Source organism: Clinocottus analis, unplaced genomic scaffold (assembly GCF_023055335.1).
Source record: "Clinocottus analis isolate CAN_PGR_092001 unplaced genomic scaffold, fCliAna1.0.p SCAF_1, whole genome shotgun sequence".
In the NCBI taxonomy this organism is placed as follows: Eukaryota; Metazoa; Chordata; class Actinopteri; order Perciformes; family Cottidae; genus Clinocottus; species Clinocottus analis.
This window is the reverse complement of record NW_027175820.1, coordinates 13,227,156-13,252,692: the sequence shown is the minus strand read 5'-3', so window position 1 is coordinate 13,252,692 and position 25,537 is coordinate 13,227,156. Positions and strand designations below refer to the sequence as shown.

At 38.8% G+C, this 25,537-nt stretch overlaps 4 protein-coding genes across 6 annotated transcripts; 1 reads left to right on the top strand and 3 right to left on the bottom strand.

The window, feature by feature from the left end:
* Window positions 1–598: 598 nt before the first annotated feature.
* Window positions 599–5,547, bottom strand: gas8 (growth arrest-specific 8). Of its 3 annotated transcripts, XM_068579216.1 has the most exons (12): window positions 5,429–5,547; window positions 5,001–5,096; window positions 3,691–3,888; window positions 3,090–3,290; window positions 2,906–2,960; window positions 2,612–2,814; window positions 2,352–2,507; window positions 2,123–2,203; window positions 1,791–2,000; window positions 1,644–1,709; window positions 1,435–1,540; window positions 599–1,355 (listed from the first exon to the last, which is right to left on the bottom strand). In XM_068579216.1, exons 1-11 carry the CDS (start codon window positions 5,429–5,431, stop codon window positions 1,442–1,444), a joined length of 1,368 nt encoding a protein of 455 aa, XP_068435317.1. In that variant the 5' UTR covers window positions 5,432–5,547; the 3' UTR covers window positions 599–1,355; window positions 1,435–1,441. The 3 variants fall into 3 exon arrangements, with proteins under 3 accessions (XP_068435317.1, XP_068435235.1, XP_068435406.1); XM_068579134.1 differs by having other exon boundaries at window positions 599–1,540; XM_068579305.1 differs by lacking the exon at window positions 5,429–5,547 and adding an exon at window positions 5,177–5,242 and having other exon boundaries at window positions 599–1,540.
* Window positions 5,548–6,142: 595 nt separating this feature from the next.
* LOC137784160 (transcription factor E2F5-like) lies at window positions 6,143–9,497 on the bottom strand. The gene is made up of 10 exons (XM_068574637.1): window positions 9,342–9,497; window positions 9,090–9,243; window positions 8,631–8,740; window positions 8,359–8,514; window positions 8,154–8,197; window positions 7,482–7,546; window positions 7,080–7,395; window positions 6,610–6,657; window positions 6,450–6,494; window positions 6,143–6,345 (listed from the first exon to the last, which is right to left on the bottom strand). Exons 2-10 carry the CDS (start codon window positions 9,237–9,239, stop codon window positions 6,230–6,232), a joined length of 1,050 nt encoding a protein of 349 aa, XP_068430738.1. The 5' UTR covers window positions 9,240–9,243; window positions 9,342–9,497; the 3' UTR covers window positions 6,143–6,229.
* A 797-nt stretch (window positions 9,498–10,294) lies between these two features.
* si:ch211-122f10.4 (cathepsin A-like) lies at window positions 10,295–14,872 on the top strand. The gene is made up of 11 exons (XM_068578780.1): window positions 10,295–10,595; window positions 10,730–10,841; window positions 10,930–11,067; window positions 11,157–11,315; window positions 11,922–12,013; window positions 12,353–12,437; window positions 12,528–12,677; window positions 12,760–12,905; window positions 13,611–13,773; window positions 13,852–13,941; window positions 14,085–14,872. Exons 1-11 carry the CDS (start codon window positions 10,342–10,344, stop codon window positions 14,166–14,168), a joined length of 1,473 nt encoding a protein of 490 aa, XP_068434881.1. The 5' UTR covers window positions 10,295–10,341; the 3' UTR covers window positions 14,169–14,872.
* On the bottom strand, window positions 13,329–24,865 carry slc38a7 (solute carrier family 38 member 7). Its single transcript, XM_068578895.1, has 12 exons — window positions 24,799–24,865; window positions 23,228–23,547; window positions 22,338–22,391; window positions 21,080–21,224; window positions 20,369–20,510; window positions 20,152–20,250; window positions 19,962–20,019; window positions 19,730–19,844; window positions 19,439–19,586; window positions 17,697–17,896; window positions 17,556–17,607; window positions 13,329–16,697 (listed from the first exon to the last, which is right to left on the bottom strand). The coding sequence occupies exons 2-12, from the start codon at window positions 23,480–23,482 to the stop codon at window positions 16,595–16,597; spliced, it is 1,371 nt and encodes a 456-aa protein (XP_068434996.1). The 5' UTR covers window positions 23,483–23,547; window positions 24,799–24,865; the 3' UTR covers window positions 13,329–16,594.
* Between the last annotated feature and the right edge of the window lie 672 nt (window positions 24,866–25,537).

Here is a 25,537-nt window from a genome sequence, read left to right as displayed (position 1 = left end):
GTGAAAGTATCAAGTGATAAATGCCTCAAATTACCTCTGAAATTAGTTGATCTTTGCCTTAATTTACTGACATTAGAAGCTGAAGGATGTATTTATTTTGCTTTTTTTTGTATCTTTTATTGTAATTGTTTGAATCCAAAAAATAACATAACTTCACTCTCCTCTATAACAATGTTTTAGTAGTCACCACATGACAATAACACACCTTTTCCGCAACTTCATTGTTTTTTCCATTACGTAAATCCAACAAGAAAATAAAATAAAAATAAAACGTCCCTCTTCTATTTTACATATTCTTCCTTTACAGCCTCTCTGGTGTCAAGCATACTCCATCAATCAAACTCAATTGTAATAGCAGTATTTAGCGGTAACTGAAAACTGTTACTACTGCCTACAAACATTCCTTCCCAACAGCAATGATCAGTTCTCAAATTAAGAATTTGGGTGCACGTTCTGTGCAAATTAATGTTTTGATTACCAATATGATTTTTGTATGTGTCCCCTATTGTGACCTAGAATGACCCCTACTGTAGTTTTCCATGCATGGCTCTTCTCGCAGTAAAAACGACATGCTCCAACAACCACAGTTAGACACGTCTTACCTTTCAATTCAATTCAGTTTATTTTGTCTCAGAAGGGCTTTACAATCTGTGCAAATACATAATTTCTGTCCCAAGACCCTGACATCGGATTAGGAACAACTCCATAAAAAAACAGAAAAAATCCTTTCACAGGGAAAAAAGGAAGAAACCTTCAAGAGAACAACGGAGGAGAGGCATCCCTCTCCCCGGATGGACAGAAGCAATAGATGTCATGTGTACAGAGTTACAGCACGTTCAATGAATATGACAGAAATTATTCATATAATGAGTAGATTCAGATGACCACGATCCATGTCAACAGAAGGAGATAGAGAGGACGGGCATAGCAGGAGGCAGGACCGGACCCTGACAGCCACGATCTGTCTGGAGCCCACACCAGAGCAGCCCATATTCTGACTGTTGTTTGTTGCAAAGCTGTCTGAGTTGTCAGCTCATTTACTCATTTACACTTCATATCAGTTGAGATTAACAGGAATGCACTTAAACGAGACTGCAGTCAACGAGGGTATGTTTTACCCTATAAAAACAATTACGTCATATCATTTCTAATGATTCTGTGAACACAACATGCAAATGATAAGATCGAAGAATATATTGACAGACATAGCAAAACAAAACAAAAAATATCCCTATGAACTATCTTTAGAAGAATATAAGAAAAAAATATAAATATCACAAAATAATCTATTTCCTAAAACAAACTAGTTTAAATGGAGAGAAGTAACACATTTGTATCAAAGGAGAGAAACAAGGCTGGAGCAAAGAAAGTGAGTGAGTCAGTCTTTGGATTCATTGCATCTCATTTTGGGCCAACCCAAGATCTGTGACATACTTGCCAGTTAGCAGCTGATCTCAAATGGCTTTATACAAAGCTCCTCCACAGGGACGCCAAGAGCCCTTTGCTTTGCTTCGTAGGTCAGCAGCAAATCCTTACGGGCCTGCCGGATACACACGTTTGAATATTACTACAAAAATGTATTCAATGTCATCAATAATTTGACAAATGCATGACACCTTTCAGGAAGTAAACAAACTCCTAACCTGGAAAAGCTGAGCCTTTTTATACTTCAAGTTCTTGATGGAATAATTACTGGAATCCAGCTTTTTCTACAAGCAAAAACAAGATCCTTTTGTTTTTGTATAGAGAGCAAAGTGCATAAAATACATAACGTGTAAAAGCAAATTCACCTCAATTTTGTTAGAGACCCCATCAAGGGCAGTTTGGTCCAAGTTCGAGGCAGAAAGCACAGAGAGGAGCTGAGCCTGTGTCTTCTCCAGGCCGTCTATAAGGCCTTTCAGCTTCCTTTCCAGCAGCACGCTCTGCCAATCTGCTTTATCCTGCATCTGCTGAGTATTCTGAGTAAACGTCTTCTCCAGCTCATCCTTTTCTAGCTGAAGCTGTATGACATGTGAACAGACAAAAACCCAAAAGTAAACAAGCATTTGGTCACATCAGGTTCACATGAATTAAGCTCACATTTGAGCGACATGATACAATATGACTCAATCTTAGCATTTACCTTGCAGAATTTCTGTTCCAGTGTCTCATAATCACATTTCAGTCCACCCAGCTTCTTTTTTTTAACCTGTTCACTGACATCCTGTCAAAAACAGTTTTTGCAATTTGACCTTGTGACCATGTACAGTATGCTACATGTCAGGATCAATTAAGGCACTGGCAGCAATTAATGTGCACAAAGTTTCAACCACAAACTAATAAAAAAAAATCATAAATACTACACCAACAACCTTTTCCAATACAAAGTATTTCATTTGTTTCTCAATGTCCGCATTCTCCTCTTTGACTTTCGAGAGAAGCCCAGACAGATGTTTGTTCTCCTGCAAAAGGCCGGCAAGGTCCTTTTCCTTCTCCTTCTGTTTCATTTCCGTCCCTTTCTTTTGTGCCTATGAAAAGCCAATAAAACATACTCATCAATAACTAAATTAATAATGTATTGCAGGTGTCAACAAAACATCTGAAATGTTTCTGAATGTGAGCACTTGAGTACCTTGAGTGACTCATTCATATCCATATCCTGTTTTATGCAAATAATCAGGGCATCCACTTCAATGAAGGCTTTCTTGTGGTCTTCTATTAGAGTGTTGATGTGACTGTTCCATTGATCTTCTACCTCACTGGTCCCGTTTTTCATCATGTTGTCGAGCTCTTGTAGCAGCAGCGTCATCTTTTTTTCATATTTGGCTTGGTTTTCTACTCAAATAGCGACACAAAATGAGGATTCCATTTAGTTTTTGACAGCACAGGGTCTTGAAAACAACTCCAAAAGAGATTAGTTATGTACCTGCAATTTGCTTCTCCCAGATGTTACTTGTTTTAGTCATTTCTTCATTATGTTTCTGTTGAGATTAAAAGCAAAGTGGTGTTTGTAGCATTGATGCTTGAATGTTGAAATATATCAAAAAGTAAAGAGACACATTAGATCCACAGAGCTTAAGTGTATGATCAAAATACGGTGTACTACAAACCAGTTCAAGCTCTTTGACAAGTTTTTCATTGTCAAGTTCCTGCATGTCGACCATGACGGCCCTCATGTCCTCATGAAGCTCAGTCTCTAATTTGTTTTGCTGTTCTTGCACCACTTGTGTGGAGACTAAACCATCTGCTTTTAACTCAGAGATCATGTTATGGTGTTCACACAGGAGGTGCTTCATCTTCTGCTTATACACCTGGTGGAAAAATGAATTAAATGTATAATATCAAATTAATTCAGCCCTTACATCTGTTAGAGGATAATCTTTCCTTAACACGTGACAAACTAGGACTAGTATCTGAAAGAAAAGAATGCAATCAAATGATTTTTCTACCCTATAAAGTTTTTAGGAAAATTGATACATGCCACTACAGAAACTACTGATGCACAATGAATTGTGGGATGCTGAGGATAAACGATACACTGGCTGTGGATCAAAAAAGGTTGCATCTATTGACTACATTTAAAGATTCTTGTTACCCTTTCTTTTTTTTTTCTTAGCATATTATGGCATAAAATAAAGACATGGTTAAAGTCTAGCCTGTGAATTTAAGTGTGGTTTAACATGAACTAAAATCCCCCTGTAATAACCTCACCTTGATCTCTACTTGGTGGTGCCCCTCATCATCCTCTATGTCCTTATCCAAATTATGCTTTTCAGCCTTGACCTCCTCAAGTTTATTGTTTGTAACCTCCCAAAATGTGTGGATCTTGTCCCTCTCCAGCTGAAAGTAGTTTCTCTCTTCCCTCTCTCTGTCCAGCTCCTCTCGAAGGCGCACAATGTGCTCTTCCAGCTGAAATATAGAAATATATTTTAATGTGGACATATCTACAAGACAATTTAAAATGACCGTGTAGAGAATAATTTAATTTATCCTAAAAAGGACACCACACTCAAAGTCAAAGTCCAATTTCTTGTTCGTAGGGGGCACTAAATCAGAAATATAATATCTTCTGTGGCTCTGGAAGGAAGTCTGATAATCTTTAAAGATTATGTTAACATAGCATACAAATTTGAAGTGAATAAAACAGATTAAAGAGCAGTCATGATTGAGAACAAAACTAGTCCTGTAAAGTTATTTTAAAAAGCTTAGCAAAGTATCAGTACATGCCATCTCAGACATTGACTTGAGTTAACATTTATTAAATAAAGGCATTACAACCTTCAACCAGTCAACAGTTTGAGAAGAATAGTTCTAAATCTCTCTGCAGGGCTACCTGGCCTGAAATGACCACTTTATAACAAAAAGTCAGCAATAAAAACTGGGGAGTTTAAACTTAATAAACCAGGCAGGAAGGCTCTGACAAAAAGAAGCTTCAAGTGTTTCAAGAACTTTAGCTATAGGAACTCATCATGTCCTGGTGCCATAACCACTATGTTTAAGTATGTTTAAGTACTTTTATACAGATTCTTTGTTCCATCTGTATATTTTGTATTCCATCTGTATATTTTGTATTCCATCTGTATATTTTTATTCCACCTGTATAATTAATATTATTTTTTATATTCTTTTTTACTGTTGATATTATTTTTTACTGCTAATATTTAATCTGTTTTATTACCGTTCTACTGTTAACTTGTATTACTTGATTCTTATTATCTTATTTACTGTGAGCAGTGCTGCTGTTATCCTTTAATTTCCCCACTGAGGGACTAATAAAGGATTATCTTATCTTATCCTATCTCTTAGTTTATTATAGTCGAGATATCTCGGCTTCTGCTGCATTGATTTTGACCATTCTTTTTCAAACCTGTGTCTTAGGAGTCCTCCAGCTGCATGTGAGTGCAAAACCAACTTGCTGAAATACATATTTAATGTACAAATCGATTTGAAAATAAAACCTTTCTTCTGACTTAAAATATCCAAGCATCACTCCACAAAGCCAAACACACTTCATCTCTAACCTGCTCCTTGGACAGCTCCTCCTTGGTGAATCCATCTATCAGTGTGGGCGTTCTGGCCTTTGCAGGTTTTTTACTTGAGCCTTTGCTTTTGGGTGGCTGCACAAAAGTCAACAAAAAATAAATAAGTTAAAACTACTTTTAAATAATTATATTTTCAATCAAGTGTATTTCTTTACCATACTATTGCTATTGTGGAGAAGCAGCAACCCCTGGCTACATTTAATGACTGTCACGCCAATGAGAACATCTTATATAAACAACACACTAGAAGATGAGTAATGTTAACGTTAGCACGACAGGAATGGCACACACCAACTATGCTAGCTTAATCGTGGTCGTCGGCCGCTCGGTAGCCAATAGTTAATGACGTCACGGAAGTCAGCGCACCAGTGTTGTAGTGAATTAAATTTAAAGGACTCTTTGCTCACCATCGTGTGTATACAATACTGATAGCTTGAGAGCGTTGAGAAGCTAGCTAGCTAGCACACCAGTTAGCACGAGAAGACTGTCTAGGCCTCCTGTTCCAAACATACGTTGCCACAGCAACAGTAGCACGCGCGGCTGTTACGTGGCCAGATCCCTCAGGTGGGGGACACTTGTACACACACACACACACACACACACACACACACACACACACACACACACACACACACACACACACACACACACACACACACACACACACACACACACACACCCTTTTTGCTACACAAGAAAAACCCAAACTATATTATATATGGAAGATGAATTCATGAGTCTCACAACCTGAGAAAAGAAGCTGCTCCTAAGTCTGTGGTGCAGCTAAAAAAGCAAAATGTATACGGACTTAATTAAATTATAAAAAGCACTTAACTTCACTTTTCCTTATTCGAGCACTTTGTGTAATCTGGTGCCATCATAAGAGTGCATGCAGTGAAAGGCTGTGCCTACATGAGGATAAATACAACTGTTGTCCAGACTGAAATATCTACTGGATGGATTGGCATAACATTTTGAGCAGACATTCTATGATCCACAGAGGATGAATCATTCTTTTGTTTGTCTTTGACTATTAAATTGCAAAGAATTTATATAATTTTTGCTTCTCAGTATATTAACAAGGTCGACACAATATTCAAAATCATTCGTTTATTATTTGATAGTCACATAACTAATTAAAACCAGACAACAATGTAAATTTCTGGAGTAAACATTTTCTTTGAAGTCCTTAACAAAGAAGTTCATGGTCAGACATTGAGCATGGGGATGTTAAAGAGGTCAGAGAGGCCTTCACTCTCATCCTGATTGTAGACGTATTCTTGTTCAGATGGGGGCGGCGATAGACGGAGGAGAGGAGTAAGAACTGAAGCGCAGAGACAAACATGTTAACACAGATATTCTACATACCAATATGATAGATATGAATAAAATATATATGAAGTCAGAAAATAAACTACCTTAACTTACCTTCAGTGGTTAGAAGCTCCTTGAGCAGATCTGCATTCATTATTTCTACGAAATTAGGGAAGACACACTTGACAATCAAATACAGTCAAATAAACTGAGGTAAGAATTTAAAGAACAGAAATAATTCAGAGACACAAGATATAACAAGGGCCCTCCCTACCTTTGGTTGGGCGCAGTAGTTCCTGCAGTTCTTTTGATAAATCTCGCACTGGGGAAAAAATGTTTTTAAAACATAAATGTAAAAGCCATCAGCAATGAAAGAAGCATGAAAACATGATTGTGTGAGCATGCAGGAAATCATCAAGCACAAAGAGATACACGCTACACAACAACCATGATGTATATCTGATAAACTGCTTGCATCCTTTAACGAAGGAAGAGCTCTATGTCGATTTTATCTCCCTCTCCGTTCAGATAGGGAGCATAAGTGATACTAATAAGCCAATTCACTAGCAGTAGTGTTGGTCCACACATAATCAATGTTATACAAAATTAGCGTTATCAACTTCAGGTTATTTTTTTTGTTTTGAGATTAATGTGGCTAGGGGTTAGGTTTAAGGCAAAATAGAGTTTGAGGTTTACATGACAACAAACACACACTTCGGAAATGGTATTAACGCAAGCACTCACATTTAGATGCATCAGTTCTGTACGGCTCAGCGTTTGAACGTGACAATGACTGAAGGTGCAGCATGTCCTCTATGAACATCCTTCGAGATATGGTGCCATCTTTGATATTAGCTGAAGCCTCACAAGGAGAAATACTGCTTTCTGTCTCGTCTGAGGTGGACATGGCCGATTTGGCGTTCCGTAAAAGTTCTTCAGACGGTGGGACTGGCAGTACGACAGGAACAGAGCCGACGGAGAGTTTGTTGAGAAGGACAACATCTATCGGTCCATTGATGCTTTTCAGATAGATCTGGTACTTTGGTGGGGAGTTTTGGACCTGAAAGAAGATGTATACACATGCAAAATAATTCCATCTGTATTAGAAGGCAGAGAAACATGCAGTTTAAGTGATGCAGAACTTACAGCTTTGGGTATGGGCACATCTAGCTGTGTGCCACTTGGCGCTTGTACAGCCAACAGAGTGTGGCCTGAAGAAAAAAGAGATAATTATTTAAAACAATAATCTATTCTGGTCATAACATGCTACAAGTAAAGAAAAATTAGTGGTTATTTTTGCCTCTACATGAACCGACTGCAACAAAGTCAGCCATTGTGGTGATTGCAAGTGTCATCATCAACTTATACAGCTGCATTTGTCCAGCTGGGTTGATATCACGCCAACTAGGAAGATACACTGAATCGCCAAATCAGTTGACACAACTTGACTGTTCAGCACTGTTTTTGAAACGCATTGCACATAAATCAGAAGAGAAGAAGAATAGTTTTTAACCCTGGATGTATCACATATGAAGATTTCAGAAAAAGTCTGCAATGTCTACATATTTTGGTGTACATTTCTTTTTTTTAAAGATGAAAGAGACTGTTGGTTTTTAATCTTGATTATCTGGAGGTTTTCTACAAATGAATCAATCAGTGCAACTCAGCAGCAGCAGCAGATTTGAGGGAGGAGGAAATTTGGTTTTGTCCAAAAGCAGGGCATGGGTGTGTATTCAACTTTACCGATTCTCACCACCCCTTTATTTGGATTATTTGCTGTGTCAAAAATATGCCAACACAAGAATAACGGCAACTTACCACTAAAGCAGTTGCAGATATCGTCATGATTCACATAGGTCAAAGTTGAATGGAGTTAAGGAAATACCACATTAAATCTGCTCAAAATTATGTCTCAGATCTCATTATTAGTTTTAACGATACCGTTAAAGCCAGAAATGTAAGATATGTCAAACTAACACAAACATTGCAGAACTCTTTGCTATGTCTTTGTAAAAAAGGATATTCACTGCAGTCTTCTTTTGTGTTCCTTGTGCTCTGTTCAACCCAGAATTTCTGCTGGTCCAACATACTTTCCTGCTGCTCCAAGTCTATCAACTCCGCCCTCAGCGCCATCACTCTGTTGGTTACCCTGTATGTCTTTTTTCCTGGAACTGTGCCACTAGAAAATAAAATAAAAAAAAGCATATTTATATTGTAAAACCTATTTTTGCGTCACACTCCTTGAGACGCATCTATATCCATATGCATGCATACTAGGCAAAGTTAAAGACTTACTTCCACTTTACAATGCTCTTGGAGATTTTCACAATCAGACCAACGCCCTCCAACACATTTGTGATGTCGTAGATTCGCCTTTTCTGTTTCACAGCTAGGACATCTACGGCCTTAAATAACACAAAAAAAGCACATTGATTCTCCTCCTTCTCATCCTGTAACATTATTAATCTATGATCTGGGTGTCTCAAACAACTATACTGAAACATTCAAGGAGCACTTTAAGAAAACCAAATAATACACATCAACGTTTCTAACAAAGCATCTAAAAATAACATTATACAAATGTCTTTTTTCCTGGTTCACATTGTGATCAAATATTACATTATCTTATTTAAAAGTGTTCTGTTGGTATAAGACCAAATAAACTGTCATTTTACTTCATTTTACTGTCCAAATATAATAAAACATCTCGACTGATGAGATCAGTGTTTGTTGTGCAGGTCGACGCTCACTCACGTCTTTCAGGTCTAGCACACCGCCTTGAGCTTCTTGCAACAGCCTGATAAACTTCGTTGCGAGCATATGAAGACTCCTCAGATTCCTCCGGTATTTGGGGTTCGGGTCCAGCGAGGTGGTCTCTCCGTCTGGACTACCTTCAGAATCCATTATCCTAAACGTGAGGGGAGTTCAAGTGAATCCCCTGAACGTCCCGCAATGATCTCAGCGTAAAGCACGGACATTAAGATAAATAGACGTTTTTAAACATACCTGGAAAGTGACGGGATCTGCGGTAACGTTACAGAGTTGCTAAGTTAACGTTATCGGTGCACACGAAAACAACTGAGCATACACTGTAAATGTTATATTTAAATTCAAGTTATAGTGGGCAAGTACACGCATCCACAGTTTAAATCTCACCTAAAGCCAATGTTTATCGCAACGTTACTGATTGTCCCTCCCCCACGGCCGTGGAGTTCGGCGCGTAATTCTTCTAGCAGCTGTGTATACCTGCCTTCAAAATAAAAGCCCGACCCTTAAAGCGACCACAATAAAATCCTCTCACACAAATTATTACACAGGTTCAAAATGGCACCCCGGAAGATATATTTAACTTAATTTGCTTTACAACTAGTCCAGGAACACTCAGAAGTCGGTTTGCTATAGTTGTGTTACTCTCCGATATTTTGCAAATAAATAAATGACAAACCATGCAGTTAACCAGGGTTGTTTGGTCGAGGTACCCGCTCATAATCTCCATATTTAAACTATTGTAAACTGTTATTCGTTCTGATTTACTTTTTAAACTGATGCTAGAGGTTAGGTATTTATTTATCAATGTGTATCTTTTAAAAGGAGTTTAAAGTGGTTTCTATCTATTCTAATTTGTGTTTAATTTGTTTTGGTTCTTTTTAATTTCTGTTATATAAACTAGATATGGTACGCGGAGAATATATACACGTGTAACGAAATCGGGGATTAATATAGTTTAGATGTATTTTTTCACTGCTATTTATTTGCCTTTTGTTTGATTTGGCCTTACATATTGTAGTATAATCATTTTGTATGGCTTCAGTGTAAGTATGTTCCTCGAGTTGTACCGTAAACGTAATTACAAAACGTTGATGACAACTCAATAAACCTGCTTCAAACAATTCCCATCTATCGGTGCTTCGTCGAGTCAGGCGCTAGTCACGTGACCCACTGCATCAGTCACATGGCGCTGTGTTAGCTCGGCTTGTTAACTTGGATCCGCCGTGAAAGGAAGTTGATGCAAATAAACCGCGTCCTTGTTGTGTATCGTGGGGTATTTTTTTTTTTTATTAATCTAAGCACCAGTGAGGAGATCGCAGGGATGTTTGCGGCTGGTTTGTTTGTGTGTTTGCTCGCTGTGTTTCAGCCCGTCTCACGGGCTCAGTACGCTCCTGATGAGGTGACCTACCTGCCAGGTATGTCGTTCAAACCGAACTATCGACATTGGTCGGGTCACCTGCAGGCACGACCAGGAAAGTTCCTCCACTATTGGTAAGAAACCGGAACCGACTGGCACTCTGCTGCTTCTCAGTATGCCTCGCATACCACCTCCTCTGTTTAGTGCCAGGAGTGGAGGTATGTGGGACCCGTTTGATTTGAACTGATCTGGTCCTGGTCTCCTGCAGGTTTGTGACTTCTCAAAGGGACCCAGTTCGAGACCCTGTGGTGCTCTGGCTGAATGGAGGCCCAGGCTGCAGCTCCCTTGATGGATTCCTATCAGAGAATGGACCATTTCATGTGACTGAGCTAACTTTGCATTATTAAGTGCAGTGGGCATATAGTTTTAAACGCATTTCACTGAAAGGTCTTTGACTTTCCTTATTAGGTAAATGATAATGGAGCCACACTGTATGAGAACACATTCAGCTGGAACAAGATTGCCAATGTGCTGTATCTTGAATCTCCTGCAGGAGTGGGATATTCCTACTCTGATGACACAAAGTATGCCACAGATGACAACAAGGTGAGTTCAGTGACTGACTGGCTAGCTTTGAAAATTATGGACGTGATTTAAAAAAACTTTGTCTTCTGTTTCAAATGTTCTTTTCTTAGGTTGCAGATGATAATTACAAAGCCCTGCAGAGTTTCTTTGCCAGGTTCCCAAATTTTACTCAAAACGATTTCTTCATCTTTGGGGAAAGTTATGGTGGAATTTATGCACCAACCCTCAGCCTGCGTGTGGCTACTGGAGCGGCCAAAATCAACTTCAAGGTGAGATGCTTCATGCAAAGCAATTGTGGAAGATAACTAGTGTAGATTTACTCAAGTAACATTTTGAGGTCCCTCAGTATTTCTATTATCTGCAACTTTATACTCTTGAATGTTTTCTCTTTTTTTCTATCATGTTTGCTGACATTAGTCTGATAATGGTTACTATTCAAATAAATAAAACTGCATAATCACAAGATGCATTCTGATCATGAGAAGATTATTGGAATTTACAAGCTGTATGTTTTTAAAGTAATCAAGTTTAGCCACACCTTACCCAGCTGCAGCATTAACACTTTCATGAACACATTAATGCATCAACTGTACTCCAATGATATAAAATGTGATACTGAAATAGGCCATTCTGCAGAATAAGAAATCTGCTAGCATATGTTTGTGGTCATACTTTTCTACTCTTACATAAGTAAAACTTGGAATGTATAACCTGGAGTTCTCTTGAGAGAACCTGCTCAGTATCAGTACCGCCACCAGAATGCAATTTCATGATTGACGAGATGTTATTTTGTGAAACTCAGAAAATACTTTTGCAGTAAAGAAGACATGTATTTTAGCGACCAACATTTAGCTTGACTACATTTTTGTTTTCAGGGTTTTTCAGTGGGAAATGGTCTCAGCAGCTATGAGCTGAATGACCAAACGTTGATCTACTTTGCTTACTACCACGGCCTCTTTGGAGAAGAGTAAGTGGTACTTTGCAATGCTATCGGATGCTAGTGTGTTTCCCTGGTTCCTTTTTTAGTCTGAAATGACAGCTGACACTCAGTGGAACAAACATGAAGTTACCAAAGACGGAACTGAAAGACCGATCATTTTCACAAGTCTCATTAAACGCATGCTTTGAGTTTGAATAGCAGAGTATTTAAATGTTCTCTTAAGAGTCCCTTTCTTTGCTAAATGCTAGAAGTCCAAAGAGAACATTTCCCAATTGACTTTTGTAACCAATGGTATATTGGACTCCCTCATGTTTGCTGGTTGATAAGTTATTTGGATATCATTGTAAAACTATGTTTTATGTGCAGCTTGTGGAGAGATCTCAACATCAATTGCTGTGACAAGGGGAACTGTAATTTCTACAACTCCAGCTCAGAGCCCTGCAGTACACTGGTACGTGTGCGCCTTTTCTTTACACTTCAGCTGGGCATTACTGGTGCTACCGAATGACTCAGATTTGACTTTGGCCTCGACTCCCTTTAGGTGGATGTGGCCTTTGGTATTGTGTATAATAGCGGACTCAATGAGTATGCCCTTTACTTGGATTGTGTGGGTGGCAGAAGATCCCACAGAGGCTATGAGAGGACCATGAGTCACCTGTTTAAGAACTACAGGAAACAACACACCCACAAGGTGAGTGCTGCTCGCCCATGCACCTGTGCTTACAATTATTTTTGTCTCGTGGTGGTAATGATGGTCTTTTATTTTAATGAAGTTTTCAGATAAAGTGTCTCCCTTTGTGTCTCTGGGTGATGTCCCTCCCTGCATCAACAGTACAGCTCAGATTAATTGGCTGAATAGAGGCGACGTGAGGAAAGCTTTGCACATTCCAGATACACTGCCAGCATGGGACATCTGCAGGTATGTTGCAGCAAAACAAGTAAAACAAGTAATGTCATGTCGCTATTCAAATTAAAGGGAGCTGTGACTCCTTGCTGATATTATTGTTCCCTGTCAACAATGCATTGGGGTACTAAAAATACAAACGGTCTGTGGAAAGATTACAAATGTAATCTATGACTGTGGTTAATCCATAGCTCTCCAAAATGCATGTCAAAGATTATTTATTTTCTAAGTCTATCCACACAATAAACTGACCAGCTCCACTTAATGTCACGGGAAGAATGTGAAAGTTGCAAATTGGCAGACGGCTCATTTGCATCTGTAAGCCACAGTTTTGTACATGTGTTTTACTCATGGTAATCGGTCATTTACTCATAGAAGGCAGCAATTTTATTTCAACAAAAAAGTTTACAGATCAAACTAAAACAAGACCAAGTGGCTCTGCGAGGCACAGCAGGGCTTTCAGCTAAATGCTAACTTCAGCATGCTAACGTGCTGGTTTTCAGAAGTTATGTTTCCTCAGGGTAGTCAAAATCCCTCTAAACTAAGAAGTGCAATAGAGGCTTATGGTAATAGAGATATTATGGCAAAAGCAATACCGGTGCTTTCCGCTCTCAGGACTTTGTAACTGAGACGTTCCTCTCTTTTCTGTGTGTTTGGTAGGAGGTTAGGAACGCTTCAACGGCAATCATAATGGACTCTAAATCTTTTCTTCATTGACAGTGAGGATGTTGGGGAGCATTACAGCAACCTGTACCCAACAATGAAGGAGGTGTATCTGAAACTGCTCTCTCTGGGTCTGCGGGCACTCGTCTACAACGGAGACACCGACATGGCCTGCAACTTCCTGGGAGACCAGTGGTTTGTGGAAGACCTCGGCCTCAAGGTAGGAACTTTAATTTTAGGAAAGATTACACAACAAGCGCATACACTTCTTAATACAACTTTAAATGAATGTTCTCAGGCAACAACCAAGTACCAGAACTGGCTTCATGATGACCAAATTGCTGGTTTCTACCAGCAGTATGGAAACATAACTTTCCTGACAGTCAAGGTAACCACCAGTGTCTTAATTCACAAAATCACAAATTTGCCTCAGGATTTACAATCTGTACACATACGACATCCTGTCCCGGGAACCCCACCACTTGACGATGTGGTTGCATTACAGTAAAATGTCATATTCCTCTGTTTCAGGGTGCAGGCCATATGGTTCCTCAGTGGGCTCCAGGTCCAGCCTTCCAGATGTTCCAGTCTTTCATTACTAATGGCTCCTACTGAGCCAAGATGGAAACTGCTGCATGTAATACACCTGCACTCATCACTTGTTAGATGGTAATTTGTTCTCAGGGAAGAGATTTTTGGAGGGAAAGAGACTGTTGGGGCACTTGTTCTTATCTCTATTATTCATACCTGCAGTGAAGTGTTGAGTATTTGGAGGGAGACATATTTGTTGTTGGCTTTGCTCTGCACCACATTGAATATAGAACTAAACTATTCAAGCACCAGCTTTAGTACCTGCTCACTTGATTTATGTTCTCTGACTCATTTTATTCAGGCTTAAACTCATTGGTAGCTTTGTTTCACTGTATTGTCCTGAAACTTTAGAACTACTTGTACCCTTAAGCAAGATACAAGTCCTTTTACAATTCACTAAAGGGAGAAGCCTGCATAAAGTAAGTGCCTGACCTGTTTAATTTTATATTCAAGAAAATGCCAAAACAGAAATTGTCTTTGTCCAAATACGTAAACTGCATCTGATCAAATGAAACAATATCTTGTACTGCACTTATCTCAAGCTGTACCCAGGTGTTTCTCATTGATATTTTAGGCAGAATTGTGCTCTGAACTTAAATGAATGAACCAATCTGTACTTGTATTTGTCTTATTAAATGTTTTGAACTGCTGGTGATCCATAGATTGTCATCTGCCTTGATTGTAGTTAATTTATTACAGTATTCCTATTAAATTTCCCATTTCATGTTTGTGGGTCAATTTTCTGTGTTGAACAGGGATACATGATTTATTTTTATTTTTTTAAACAATCAAATGCTGCTTTGCTTGAAATATCGTAAATCAGTGACAAATAATAAATACAACCGACATTCACTAATGACCAGAAACTCTTCTCTGCAGCACCCAAAAGACAATTATTATTCCAACAAAGACTTTTTAATGAAATAACTGTCTGAGGCTGAAGTTTTTATACCTCAGAGAAAGCATTACCCTTTTGTTTGTTTTAACTCTAGCTTCTTTCCCTTTTTAGGTACATGGTGAATGTGACGGTAAAACATTGACTAATACAATATAATTGCTTTAAAAAAGAATTGCTTTAACTTGAACTGTCCCGTGTCCATAAACAAAATGCCTTATATTGATGGGTTTCATAAAACTAAATCAAAAAGCTGCAGGGAATCTCACTTTAATTGTGACATGATTCATATTTAAATATTAGCTGTGATCCAGTCTAATTAAATACAACTAATTAAATCCATTCAGTTTAATCAATTACATGACTAAACCTTTTAACATTTTCGTGATTTAAAGGTCTTAATGATTAGGGCGTTAAAAAAAATATTTTGGTCTTAGTTTTAAAAAAAAACAACTTGACCTTAAAACAAGGTCTGCAGTTGTGTGAATGGATTCAAGTAAATTAAACTAGTGACTGTCGCTTGAGCACTAAGTCCAACTAGTAAATTATGTACAATCTGAATTCTGTGTAGGTTATAAACATTTTTGCATACATTCATTAACACAGGATACTTTTCCAACCACTCTGCAGGGATGTGGAGGCGCTGCTAGTCTATGACACTGTTCTTGTGTTCATTGTGTTTGGGGAGACACTGCTGGGGTTTTCAGTTGGAAAGTTTACTGTTTTGCACATTGCAGTAACTAATCTTATTAAAGGCCGGCAGGATTAAGTGGATGCAACTGAACTTTCACAAAACAACAAATATGATTTCACCTCAAAGTCAAGTACAAATTAGCATAGTACTTCTAACTTTATAGAATGCCTAAAACATATTGACTATCAAAAAATAAAAAAGTTAACAAGACAAGAACTGTCCCACCCTGCAGTTATCACATCACTCATTTATGATTATGAGTCCTAGTGTGTGCATACGTAATAAATGTTCCTTTGGAGAAGAGGCAAAATTCTCAATATGCGGATAAATTATTAGCAGCAGTAATCTAAAGTCTGGCCCCGTATTAGACCTGCGAACAGCAGCATGTCATTTTCAATAAGAAACATTTACTTTGACGTGCAAGTGAAAATACACAAATTGGTACAATTTCATTATTAAAATCAATTTGATTGTAAGACCTTTGTATACAAAGTCCTTTAGCTCTTGTAAACAGGACAGGAATATGTTGCCCGTGGAGGATCCAGAGACAGGGGAAACCAATCTCTGCCTCACTGTTGTTAAAAGCACCATAAAACAAAAAACATGCAACTTAAACTGTACATAAAATAAAAGGCAAAGTGTCTGAAGTCATTTGGCATTGTGTATCTGACTGCTACCTGACTGAATTAAGAGCTCTGGAGCTTTAACTCAGTACGAAGCAGGAATGTGACATGCTGCAGAGGATTTTTTTAAACGACTGTCATGAGATGCTTCTCCATCTTCTCCAGTAGTTCAGAATAGCAGCATAGGACTGAGCCCCTCCCCGTCTTAAACACACTGGCTCAGATAAAACTGTTCCTTTTAGCTGACGATGTCTTGATAGATGGAGTTAGTTGTGGTGAGGCCAAAGATGAACGCTCCAATCGTAATCAAGACGATGCTGAAGACCACCGATCCATGCCAGCTGAAACAGAGACAAGTGTTAAAGAAAAGTCTTCATCGAGGAAAAATTATATCAACACTACATCAATGTATACATTTTTGTCATATATTGGATGAATCTTTAAACAATTAATCAAAACCCAACAATAAATCAGTTATGGTTTTCTATAAAACTAGAGCCATATATTATAAGTAACTACTAATGAAAATGAGTTAACGAATATAATCTGGTCATACGGTGAATGAGATGGTTACGTTATGTTTTGCATACGGTCCCTTTTCAATAATTGTATTTTTCAACGTATTTAATTTGCTTAATTGATTTATTACCAAAATAGTTCCAGATGTATTTTCTAATGTTTTAAATTGACTGATTGTTGCAGCACTGGTCTCTTTTAGCTCATTATTTTGGTCTCCGGTAAAGACGCTGCAATACGCTGCACACTTCCTGCTCAGCAGCTAACAGCAGACAGAGATTTTTTTCAAGAGTTGGTGAAGATCAAAACAGAGATAAAAGCAGCACGAATGGCTGATTTAAATTTGTACGGTCCCCAGTTTCTGGGGATTGTCTATTTATATTAAGTGGGACGTGACAACAACATACATTTGTGATATTGTGGTAGCTTGCTTCAAGGCTTTTTATTCCAGACCCAAGTGGCGAAAGTGAGATAATAATGCATCTTTAAATTATACTTCATTAATCTATGTAAGAAAATTCATCCCGTGTTTGACCAATTCTAACTAAATACTTAAAAAAGGCAAAAACAATACAGCACCACACACTGAGGCTCCTTGTGGGGTTAGATCCATGAACCTTGTCGCCATGTTGCACAATATAATTAAACAAGTTTGGTTCTAAAGAAACAACAAGTAATCTCACCTTGCAGTTCGGCTGTCAGTCTCTGACAGCTTGGCTTGCATCAAACACAAACCTGTTAAAGAGACAATGAACAGACATTTCAATGTGACATCAACATCTGACAGAAAACTGAAACCTTGCAATCAATGAGGAAAATGTTACCTGGGAAGACAAAGATAAAGCAGGCTGCCAATCCTCCAATCAGCGAGATCACCCGACCAATATCTGGGATGAAGAGGGCGAGGACGAGCGTGACAACAAACCACACCAGCGTCTGCAGGATCCTCCTCCTCTTCTCACGACGCACACACACCTCCACCTGCTCGCCTTGGAAACGCAGCCAAAGTCCTTCTATGACCGCCCTGAGAGGACACATGATCACACCAAAGAAATGTGAAATGTGAACAAGTGTGAAAGAAATACATTGACTGAATTGTCAAAAAGAATGAAAAGAGTTGTCTTTATCACACACTAGGAATGCATTGATTGCATTTTGTATCACATCCGTAGCTGCCATTACGGCACCATAGGTAACAATATTCATACGGCAACAGTCTTTTTATGCTCGTGCAATTAAAAAATATAAATAGAGATTATAATCTCAACTAGAAAGTTGCACTCAGTAGAGTGCAAATGTGTATTGTGAGATTGAATAACGCACAATTGGCCAATCTGTGACAAGGACTTTGAACTGAGGTCTTCATGACGGACTTAAACCTTCCAAACTAGTCTGGAAAATGAAACCGCTTTTATACATGTCAAGTCTCAGCCGGTAGAGCGCTGAAAACTGAATCTAATGTAATGCTGTGTTAATGATTTTTAAGTAAGCATTTGATACTCTCGATTCTGTCTTCTAATTCAACTGAATCAAGTGCCTGAAAGAGTTGTGTTGTACTAATTAGACGTGGATTATGGGAGTCGGTTTAGTTTTGTTACCACCTCAATTGATTTTTGAAACGTACTACTGCCTTCATCTCCTCAGTTGAGGAAAATTTTGAAAAAAAAACAACTTTATTTTTGTGTTTTACTTATTTGTGTGTGTGTGTGTGTGTGTGTGTGTGTGTGTGTGTGTGTGTGTGTGTGTGTGTGTGTGTGTGTGTGTGGTGTGGTGTGGTGTGGTGTGTGTGTGTGTGTGTGTGTTAAAAGAAATGCCACATTTTTTTCACAATCAACAATTGAAATGATGCAGGCACCTGCACATGACACGGTAGTAAAAAATGTAGGGGTTTCATTTTTACCTTGTCAAACAAACTTCATTAGAACTCCAAAACCAGCGGCGAAGAACGCATTATTTCTAAACATCTCTGTTCATGCCCGTCCACAATAGGACGTAACCCCTGAGTTTTCAAATTGATCTGTTCTCGGGCGTTTCCGCACTCCTCTGTTTCTGGTGCTTCTGCGTAGTGCGGGCACTCAGTGTAAACGCAGCACAATTTTCTTTTGAAAGGAAAATGTAGTAGCGTGGACATGGCCTCAGTGAGTTCTATGTGTGTCTGTGTAAAGACAAGCGTCTATGAGCCTAGAGAGACACTCAGATGTGTAATCACGAGCTGCCCCTACCGGCCAGGGGCCAGTTAAGAGTAGTAAGTGAAGAGTCAGCAGTCAGTCAATGTCAGTAAAGTATAAGTCAGTAAATTTTGATAAAGTACGAGTCAAGCAAAAGAGGCCCTAGAGCGTGCAGCCATAACATAACACCAATATATAATGCAGTTTGCAGCAGCAGAATGCAAGATTAGTTGTGGACGGACACAGAGGTGCACACTCGCAGGCACACAGGGACACAAGCAGACTGTAGCTTTCTCCCCCTGGCGGAGATAACAATAACAGCAGGGACAGACACAGTATGCCGAACAGGGAGATCAAAAGTGTGGAAATAAAACATGCACATTTTTACAAAATCTCACCTGCCACAGAAGTGTAAAATTGGGTAAGAGGTGATGACACAGATGACAATAAAAGCTCTTGCGATGGCCACAGCGATATCATCAGAAGGGTACGACATCAACACGTCCTGACTGACGGTGGAGCCGAACGTCAGGAAGCCACAGACACCTGATCAAACAGAACAATCATTTAAGTATTGACAAACAGGCACAAGCCACATGTTGAGGAATTACTTTTAGGCCAGAAAACCATCATGTAGGTACACGTTTAGGTACATCAGGTAAATGTTTAAGTGAAAGCATTGACAGTACCTGTTCCTGTGTAAACAAATAGGCAGATTATCATACTAAGAGTGACTACCACTCCCCAAGGTTTGAGCTCTTTTTTGCTCATGCTGTTGAATACCGGCACACAGCTGACATGGCACTGTAGAATGAGATGAGGAGGAAGAAGGCAAGACAAAAATAAGTCATTAATCTCAAACTCTGTTTGAAAAAAAGACATTTAGTTTTATGATCTCAAATGACACAAATGAAGAGATACCTGGAAACCAAAGCAAATCGTGGGCATTGCATTGAAAACTGCAGTCCAGGAAGCAGAACTGTAACAAACACAACACAGGCAAAGCATGACGAAGAGTATTCAGATGTTTCTGCTTGAATGAGTAGGTGGACAGTGCTAAAGTAGGTAGTAACACATTTTGAAAAATGTCATCAAGTGTGTGCAGACTCACCTGGTGGGAACGTGGCTCGGAGTCATATTTTTATCTGGCCAGATGTACTTTATAATGACCACGATGGTCACATACCAGGTTCCCATCACACTCAATGCACTAAAATGGAGAACAACAGTCCAGACATGATCATCACACAAGGCCAAAGCTAAGAAAGCATTAACCAATTTTAGTCCTCGGTCAGAAAGTAAGATGAGGTAATAACAAAGTTTTGTACCTGGCATACTTCTGAAAGCCAATCTCTTTGGGGATGGAGAGAGGAAGAACAATTAAGACCGCAGTAACAGAGATAGTAAACTTGCGGTCAGTGTACCAATGGCCACTCGTATCATCTGTGTCATGAATCACTGCTGCCACCACTGAAAAAAAAAGGAATTACAGAAGAATGTTAAGAAAGACAGACAGCAGGAGGCAGTATGACGTATGCTGATAAGAGTAGAGAGTGTAATTTTAAACCACAGTGCACATGGAAGATATTTAGCTAAGCAGATAATTAAAGTCACAACCACTTCATTCATGTATTAATTCATAAATAGGTGCAAGGTCGCAGTCTATTACCAGAAAAAAAAGAGTAGCATTTCTACACTGTCAGCATGTCAGTGCGAGGATATGCAAGAGTCGGTCACATGAGTGTTACATTTACTGAGAGGAAAAGCTGAGTGGTGTCATCCTTGATGCTCTTTGCACTCATCAATGATGGCGCAGCAACAAACTAAGAGCTGACATCTTTCTTTGTTCGAACACAAAGGTCACAGTTAAATGTAGTTAATTGTCCATGGAAAAGTAGGTGACAGAACAATATGTATTGACAATCTAAGAAAATACATCTTTAACTGTCAGAGGTTTAGGAAATACGTCCTAACCAATCCTATCGAATAAAAGGGGGAAGCTTCGTGGGTGATTCACTTTATAGGTGTGACTAACTTACAGCGATCCAGCTGGTCTCCAATGACAATGAAGAACGCGATACAAGTCCCAAAGGTGTAGACAGCGATGGCGACTTCACATGCGATTCCTGTTACTTTCCCACAAGTGGCTCTGACGACCTCCTGATAGGTGCTTTCATTACTGACCTGAAGGAACCAAACGGATAATTAAAAAGTGAACGTGGATTCAGCGGTAAATGTATTGGAAAAGTCTTTTAGCTATTTAGTCACTTTATGGTTTCTATGACAATCTTGAGATGATAATGTATATTCATTTTAGTCATGGTCATATTTATTGAGACCTTAAAAGGGATGCACCCGCTTGAGTAAGTAATGCTTTCGGCAACCTTTGGCTTTTATGCAATGCTGAGTCAAGAAAGCATTCCCCAGCGGCGTTAAAACACCTCCAGGATCCCGTTGTGTTAATCATGCCCCACAGTAGCTTGATTCAGTTTTTCTTTGCTGACAAGCTTTCCTGATATAGCTCTTGTGGTTTAAGATATGGCAAGCTCATCTTTTAATGCAGTTGTACAGCAGCATTAGTGGAGTTTAAAGCAACAGTCCAAATTAGGTATCAGATGAGTTGCCAACGATAAAAAACAAGTATAATATATATATATATATATATATATATATATATATATATATATATATATATATATATATATATATATATATATAGATAGATATATATATAGATATAGATATAGATAGATATAAAAATGTATTTGTTACATGACAATTTTCTTTCATCTGATATATCTACGGGATGAATACTCCACAAGTAATCCTGCAATAGGAGCCTCACTGTTGACTGTAATAACAGTTTAAGGCATAGTAGAGTATAAGTAATGGTTTTAATCTGTTGAGTACAATGAGGGACCACATCATTTAGGAAAAATGTCCCCCTGCAGATGATGGAGGCTGATTTTTTTCAGTTAAACCAAATAACTAAAATGTATTTAACAAACTTAAACGTGGCTGGACTTGTTCTCCATTGTGTTTTACCATTTAAGCACAAGTCTGAGCCATCAGAAAGTCTGAACGGTTGTGCAATTCGCTTGAGGAATACAACCACAACAGTATTGCACAATGCTACGGAACGAGAAATACTCATAAGAAAGAAAAGCACTCAGACTTAGAAGGATGTAGAACATTTTGCAGAAGATGAAAGAGAAACAAGTGGAACAGTAAGAGCAGGCTTTTTTGGATTTTAAGACTTTCTGTAAGCCTGAATGTGACGAGAACAGTGGCACATACCTGGCAGCAGTAGCCGAGGATCACCAGTCCACTGATTATAAAGATCAGCATGAACTGAAACAAAGAAACATGAAGCAACATGTTATGGTTCCCTATAAATTTTGTCTAAAAGCAGTTTTAAGTTGGTCAAAAGAACTCAGAAAATACATTCAGATGGTCAGCGGTTATCAGAGCTAACATTCAGTGCAAAGTAGTGTGTAAAACCCAGGTGACTGCAAATTAGTTAAAGCCGGGTTCAGGCTTCGATTTTAATTTACATTATCGAACCTTCATTTTTGTCAATAATGAAGGTAAATACTATATTCCTAAAACTGCCCTCTGTTGTGTTTCATGAAGGGATATGTTGGTAGATATAGGAAGCAAATACAAAGCTTATTTTGGCCTCTCCAAACATCTGATTATCATTTCTCATCACATTTCACAAGCTTAAACTATGATTAGAATCGTCAGTTGCAGCTCATTTTATCACTTTAAACATTAAATGTTTACAGTCTGAGTATACTTATGTAGCGCTGGGCAAAACATTAATATAATTTTGATATTGTGATGGAGACTAGATTGTCTTGGACTTTGAATATCTAAATATTGCAAGTTGTCTTCCCCGGTATTAAAGGCTGCATTACAGTAAATCTGTAAATTTGGGAATTCTCTAGGTTTTTAATTATCTGCCTTTACCCACTTAGTCCTTATATCCACATTACTGACTGTTCTTTAGCACAAATCTTAGTTTGTGAGAGCACCAATAGTCAACCCAACAATATCAATATTGAGGTATTTGGTCAAACATATTGTGATATTTGATCTACTTCATATCGCCCAGCTCTAGCCTCATGCGGGCTGTGGAAAGGGCTTCATTGTCGGTATTATGTGCCTCACTGGGATCTCCTCACCATTTGAAGCATGACCCCAGCAGTCACTCCTCCTGCCAAATTGAAGGCCGCGGGGAAATTAAGTAGACCTGCTCCCAGGGCTGCATTGACCACGATGAAGACCGCTGCCCAAGACGACACGCCGCCGCTCCCACTCCTTTCTGTCTCGAGAGGCCGGACAGAATCCACGCTGGGGCTCTGCAAGAGCCACGCTCTTTCCCCAGAGTCATTACTTCCGGTGGTGTTCCAGTCCTCGACATCGGTGTTAATCGCCATGAGTCAACAGGCTGGTGCTCGGCCTGCCAAGTCTTACGCAACCCAGAACATGCGTCTCCGACCCCCTGGATCCAAGTGGAGGAAATTCAGATCAGAAATCCAGTATCTTAAATAACACAACAGTCAGGTGCCAGCTGATGCAGCTCAACGTTATCACCAGTATCATTATGATGGTGTGTCCAATAAGTAATTAGATATTGTTTGCATTTAGAGATAGATTTAGATTCATTTTTAAACATGCAGTGCTGATACAACATCTACATGTACATTAATGTAACGTGGTTCTCTGACTTATTTACTTTAGATTATTGTGAACAAATGACAAGCATTTTAAGCACAGCACTTTTCTGTAGGCTATTCTCGAATAAACGTTAGTTCACACATTTGTTTCTTCTCTTAATCAACAATTGCAGATAGAAATGTTAATATGGTGAAAGGTAAGGTAAGATTCTAACATGTTAACGTCCACTTTGTGATTACGTGAAAGTTTTAATGAGCAGCCATTTTCTTTAACTGTTTCTATCTGATCTTCGACTAACAAACACTCAAGAAAGTACATACTCAGGACTACATTACAATACACCATTTAACTGAGTGAGCAATGGATACATTCACCAAAACAAGATCTTAAATCACTGCAACAGAGGCTTGTGAAGGAGACACACAGCCTCAGGAGCAGCTAAACTGTTTCACAGTAATGATGGCTGACATTAACGTTGGTATGCATTGCAAGCATCTTAACAATAAAACACATGTGGAAGATGGTTAAGCCTCTCATACAGTCAAACTAGCTAAAGCTAATTAGATCCTTCTTTCTTCGTTGTGAAGACCCTAACACGTATCGTATGCCACTTTATCTATTGACATAATCTGTAAAAAGTATCATAAAACCCATAAATTAGCTTAACAACAAATCTCAAACAATAAAGACATGTTGGCCGATAGACAGCCCTCGCATTAAACAATGTCTGTGAATTCAGGACAAAAAGTAAGACCAACACGTCAGCGAGGTGTGCTGCTTCAGCTCCCATTAGGCGATAACGTTACTGGTTGAACACCCCATCTTTTAACGGGTGCAGATTAATGCTTGGCTTTTCATGAACATAACAATAACATCTGTCAACGCAGTCAACCCCCTTTGTTGCTGTGTCCGTACGTACAATAGCTAGCTAGCAAACGTTACACCGAACCTTCGCTGGGTACTAGAAACCTTTTCACCAAACAAGTACACACAAACAGACATCTCACGTCACGTGACAGACACTCGGTGTAATTTAGCTGCGGTTTAGCAAAAAGATGATAATCAGACACAGTACCTTCAGTTTCATACAGTCTCCAGGTGGTGAATGCGCTGTTTTGGATTTGGGAGCCTGTCTGTAGAACGAAGAGGGGCACGTGACACGTCACCTGACTGGAATTGTGGGTATTGTAGTTCTCTATATTGACATTACTCAATGACATTTGAAAATGAATGTATATGAATTCTCATGTGACGTTATAGCAGTTAAGAGTTGGGTAAATGTATAATAAACAATGACCCAATGCTATGCAGCTTTCTGCTTTATTACCTCACCTTCCAGTCCGGTTTTGTAGAGGGGACCTGTGTCAACATTTAGGATCCTACAACTCAGAAGGTCCCTGAGGACCCAAGGACTCATGCAGCAGGTCAAATGCAGTGCAAACAATACAGCCCCATGTTGTCACAAACACCTCTTGTCATAGATAATTAGGAGGAAAACTATTAATGAAAAGGCTGGGTTGCACCGACAAGAATTAAATTATGGTTAGTAAATCTAGGTTTAAACTAGTTCATAATTAATCAGAGATATGTTGAACATCTTAATTTTAACCCTGGATTAGTTAAACTAGTTTAAACAAGGGTTAAAACAGGATTAGTTTATGTTCAATGTCTGCCATGATGGATTCAGACGAAATGTAAACAAATTCACAATGTATGTTTAACAAATACGGAACTAAATAACCCTAAATTATGCCATCTTTGTGTCTAAGATCAGAAGAGCATGTATAAAGGAAAAATACAGTATACATTAAAAA

Excerpts from the sequence above, each read along its gene's own strand:
- gas8 (XM_068579134.1), bottom strand. Across the intron at positions 2,508-2,611 it reads ATATGAATGAGTCACTCAAG|GCACAAAAGAAAGGGACGGA; the intron begins GTACTCAAGTGC and ends GGCTTTTCATAG. Across the intron at positions 2,204-2,351 it reads AATACTTTGTATTGGAAAAG|GATGTCAGTGAACAGGTTAA; the intron begins GTTGTTGGTGTA and ends TGTTTTTGACAG.
- si:ch211-122f10.4 (XM_068578780.1), top strand. The coding sequence starts at position 10,342 with ATGCAAATAAACCGCGTCCTTGTTGTGTATCGTGGGGTATTTTTTTTT. Across the intron at positions 10,842-10,929 it reads CAGAGAATGGACCATTTCAT|GTAAATGATAATGGAGCCAC; the intron begins GTGACTGAGCTA and ends TTTCCTTATTAG. Across the intron at positions 11,316-11,921 it reads CGGCCAAAATCAACTTCAAG|GGTTTTTCAGTGGGAAATGG; the intron begins GTGAGATGCTTC and ends TTTTGTTTTCAG.
- LOC137784160 (XM_068574637.1), bottom strand. The coding sequence starts at position 9,239 with ATGGATTCTGAAGGTAGTCCAGACGGAGAGACCACCTCGCTGGACCCG. Across the intron at positions 7,547-8,153 it reads TATCTGCAACTGCTTTAGTG|GCCACACTCTGTTGGCTGTA; the intron begins GTAAGTTGCCGT and ends TTTTTTCTTCAG. Across the intron at positions 6,346-6,449 it reads GGAGCTTCTAACCACTGAAG|TTCTTACTCCTCTCCTCCGT; the intron begins GTAAGTTAAGGT and ends TCTGCGCTTCAG.
- slc38a7 (XM_068578895.1), bottom strand. The coding sequence starts at position 23,482 with ATGGCGATTAACACCGATGTCGAGGACTGGAACACCACCGGAAGTAAT. Across the intron at positions 17,897-19,438 it reads ATTTTACACTTCTGTGGCAG|GGCGGTCATAGAAGGACTTT; the intron begins GTGAGATTTTGT and ends GTGTCCTCTCAG. Across the intron at positions 17,608-17,696 it reads CTTTATCTTTGTCTTCCCAG|GTTTGTGTTTGATGCAAGCC; the intron begins GTAACATTTTCC and ends TCTCTTTAACAG.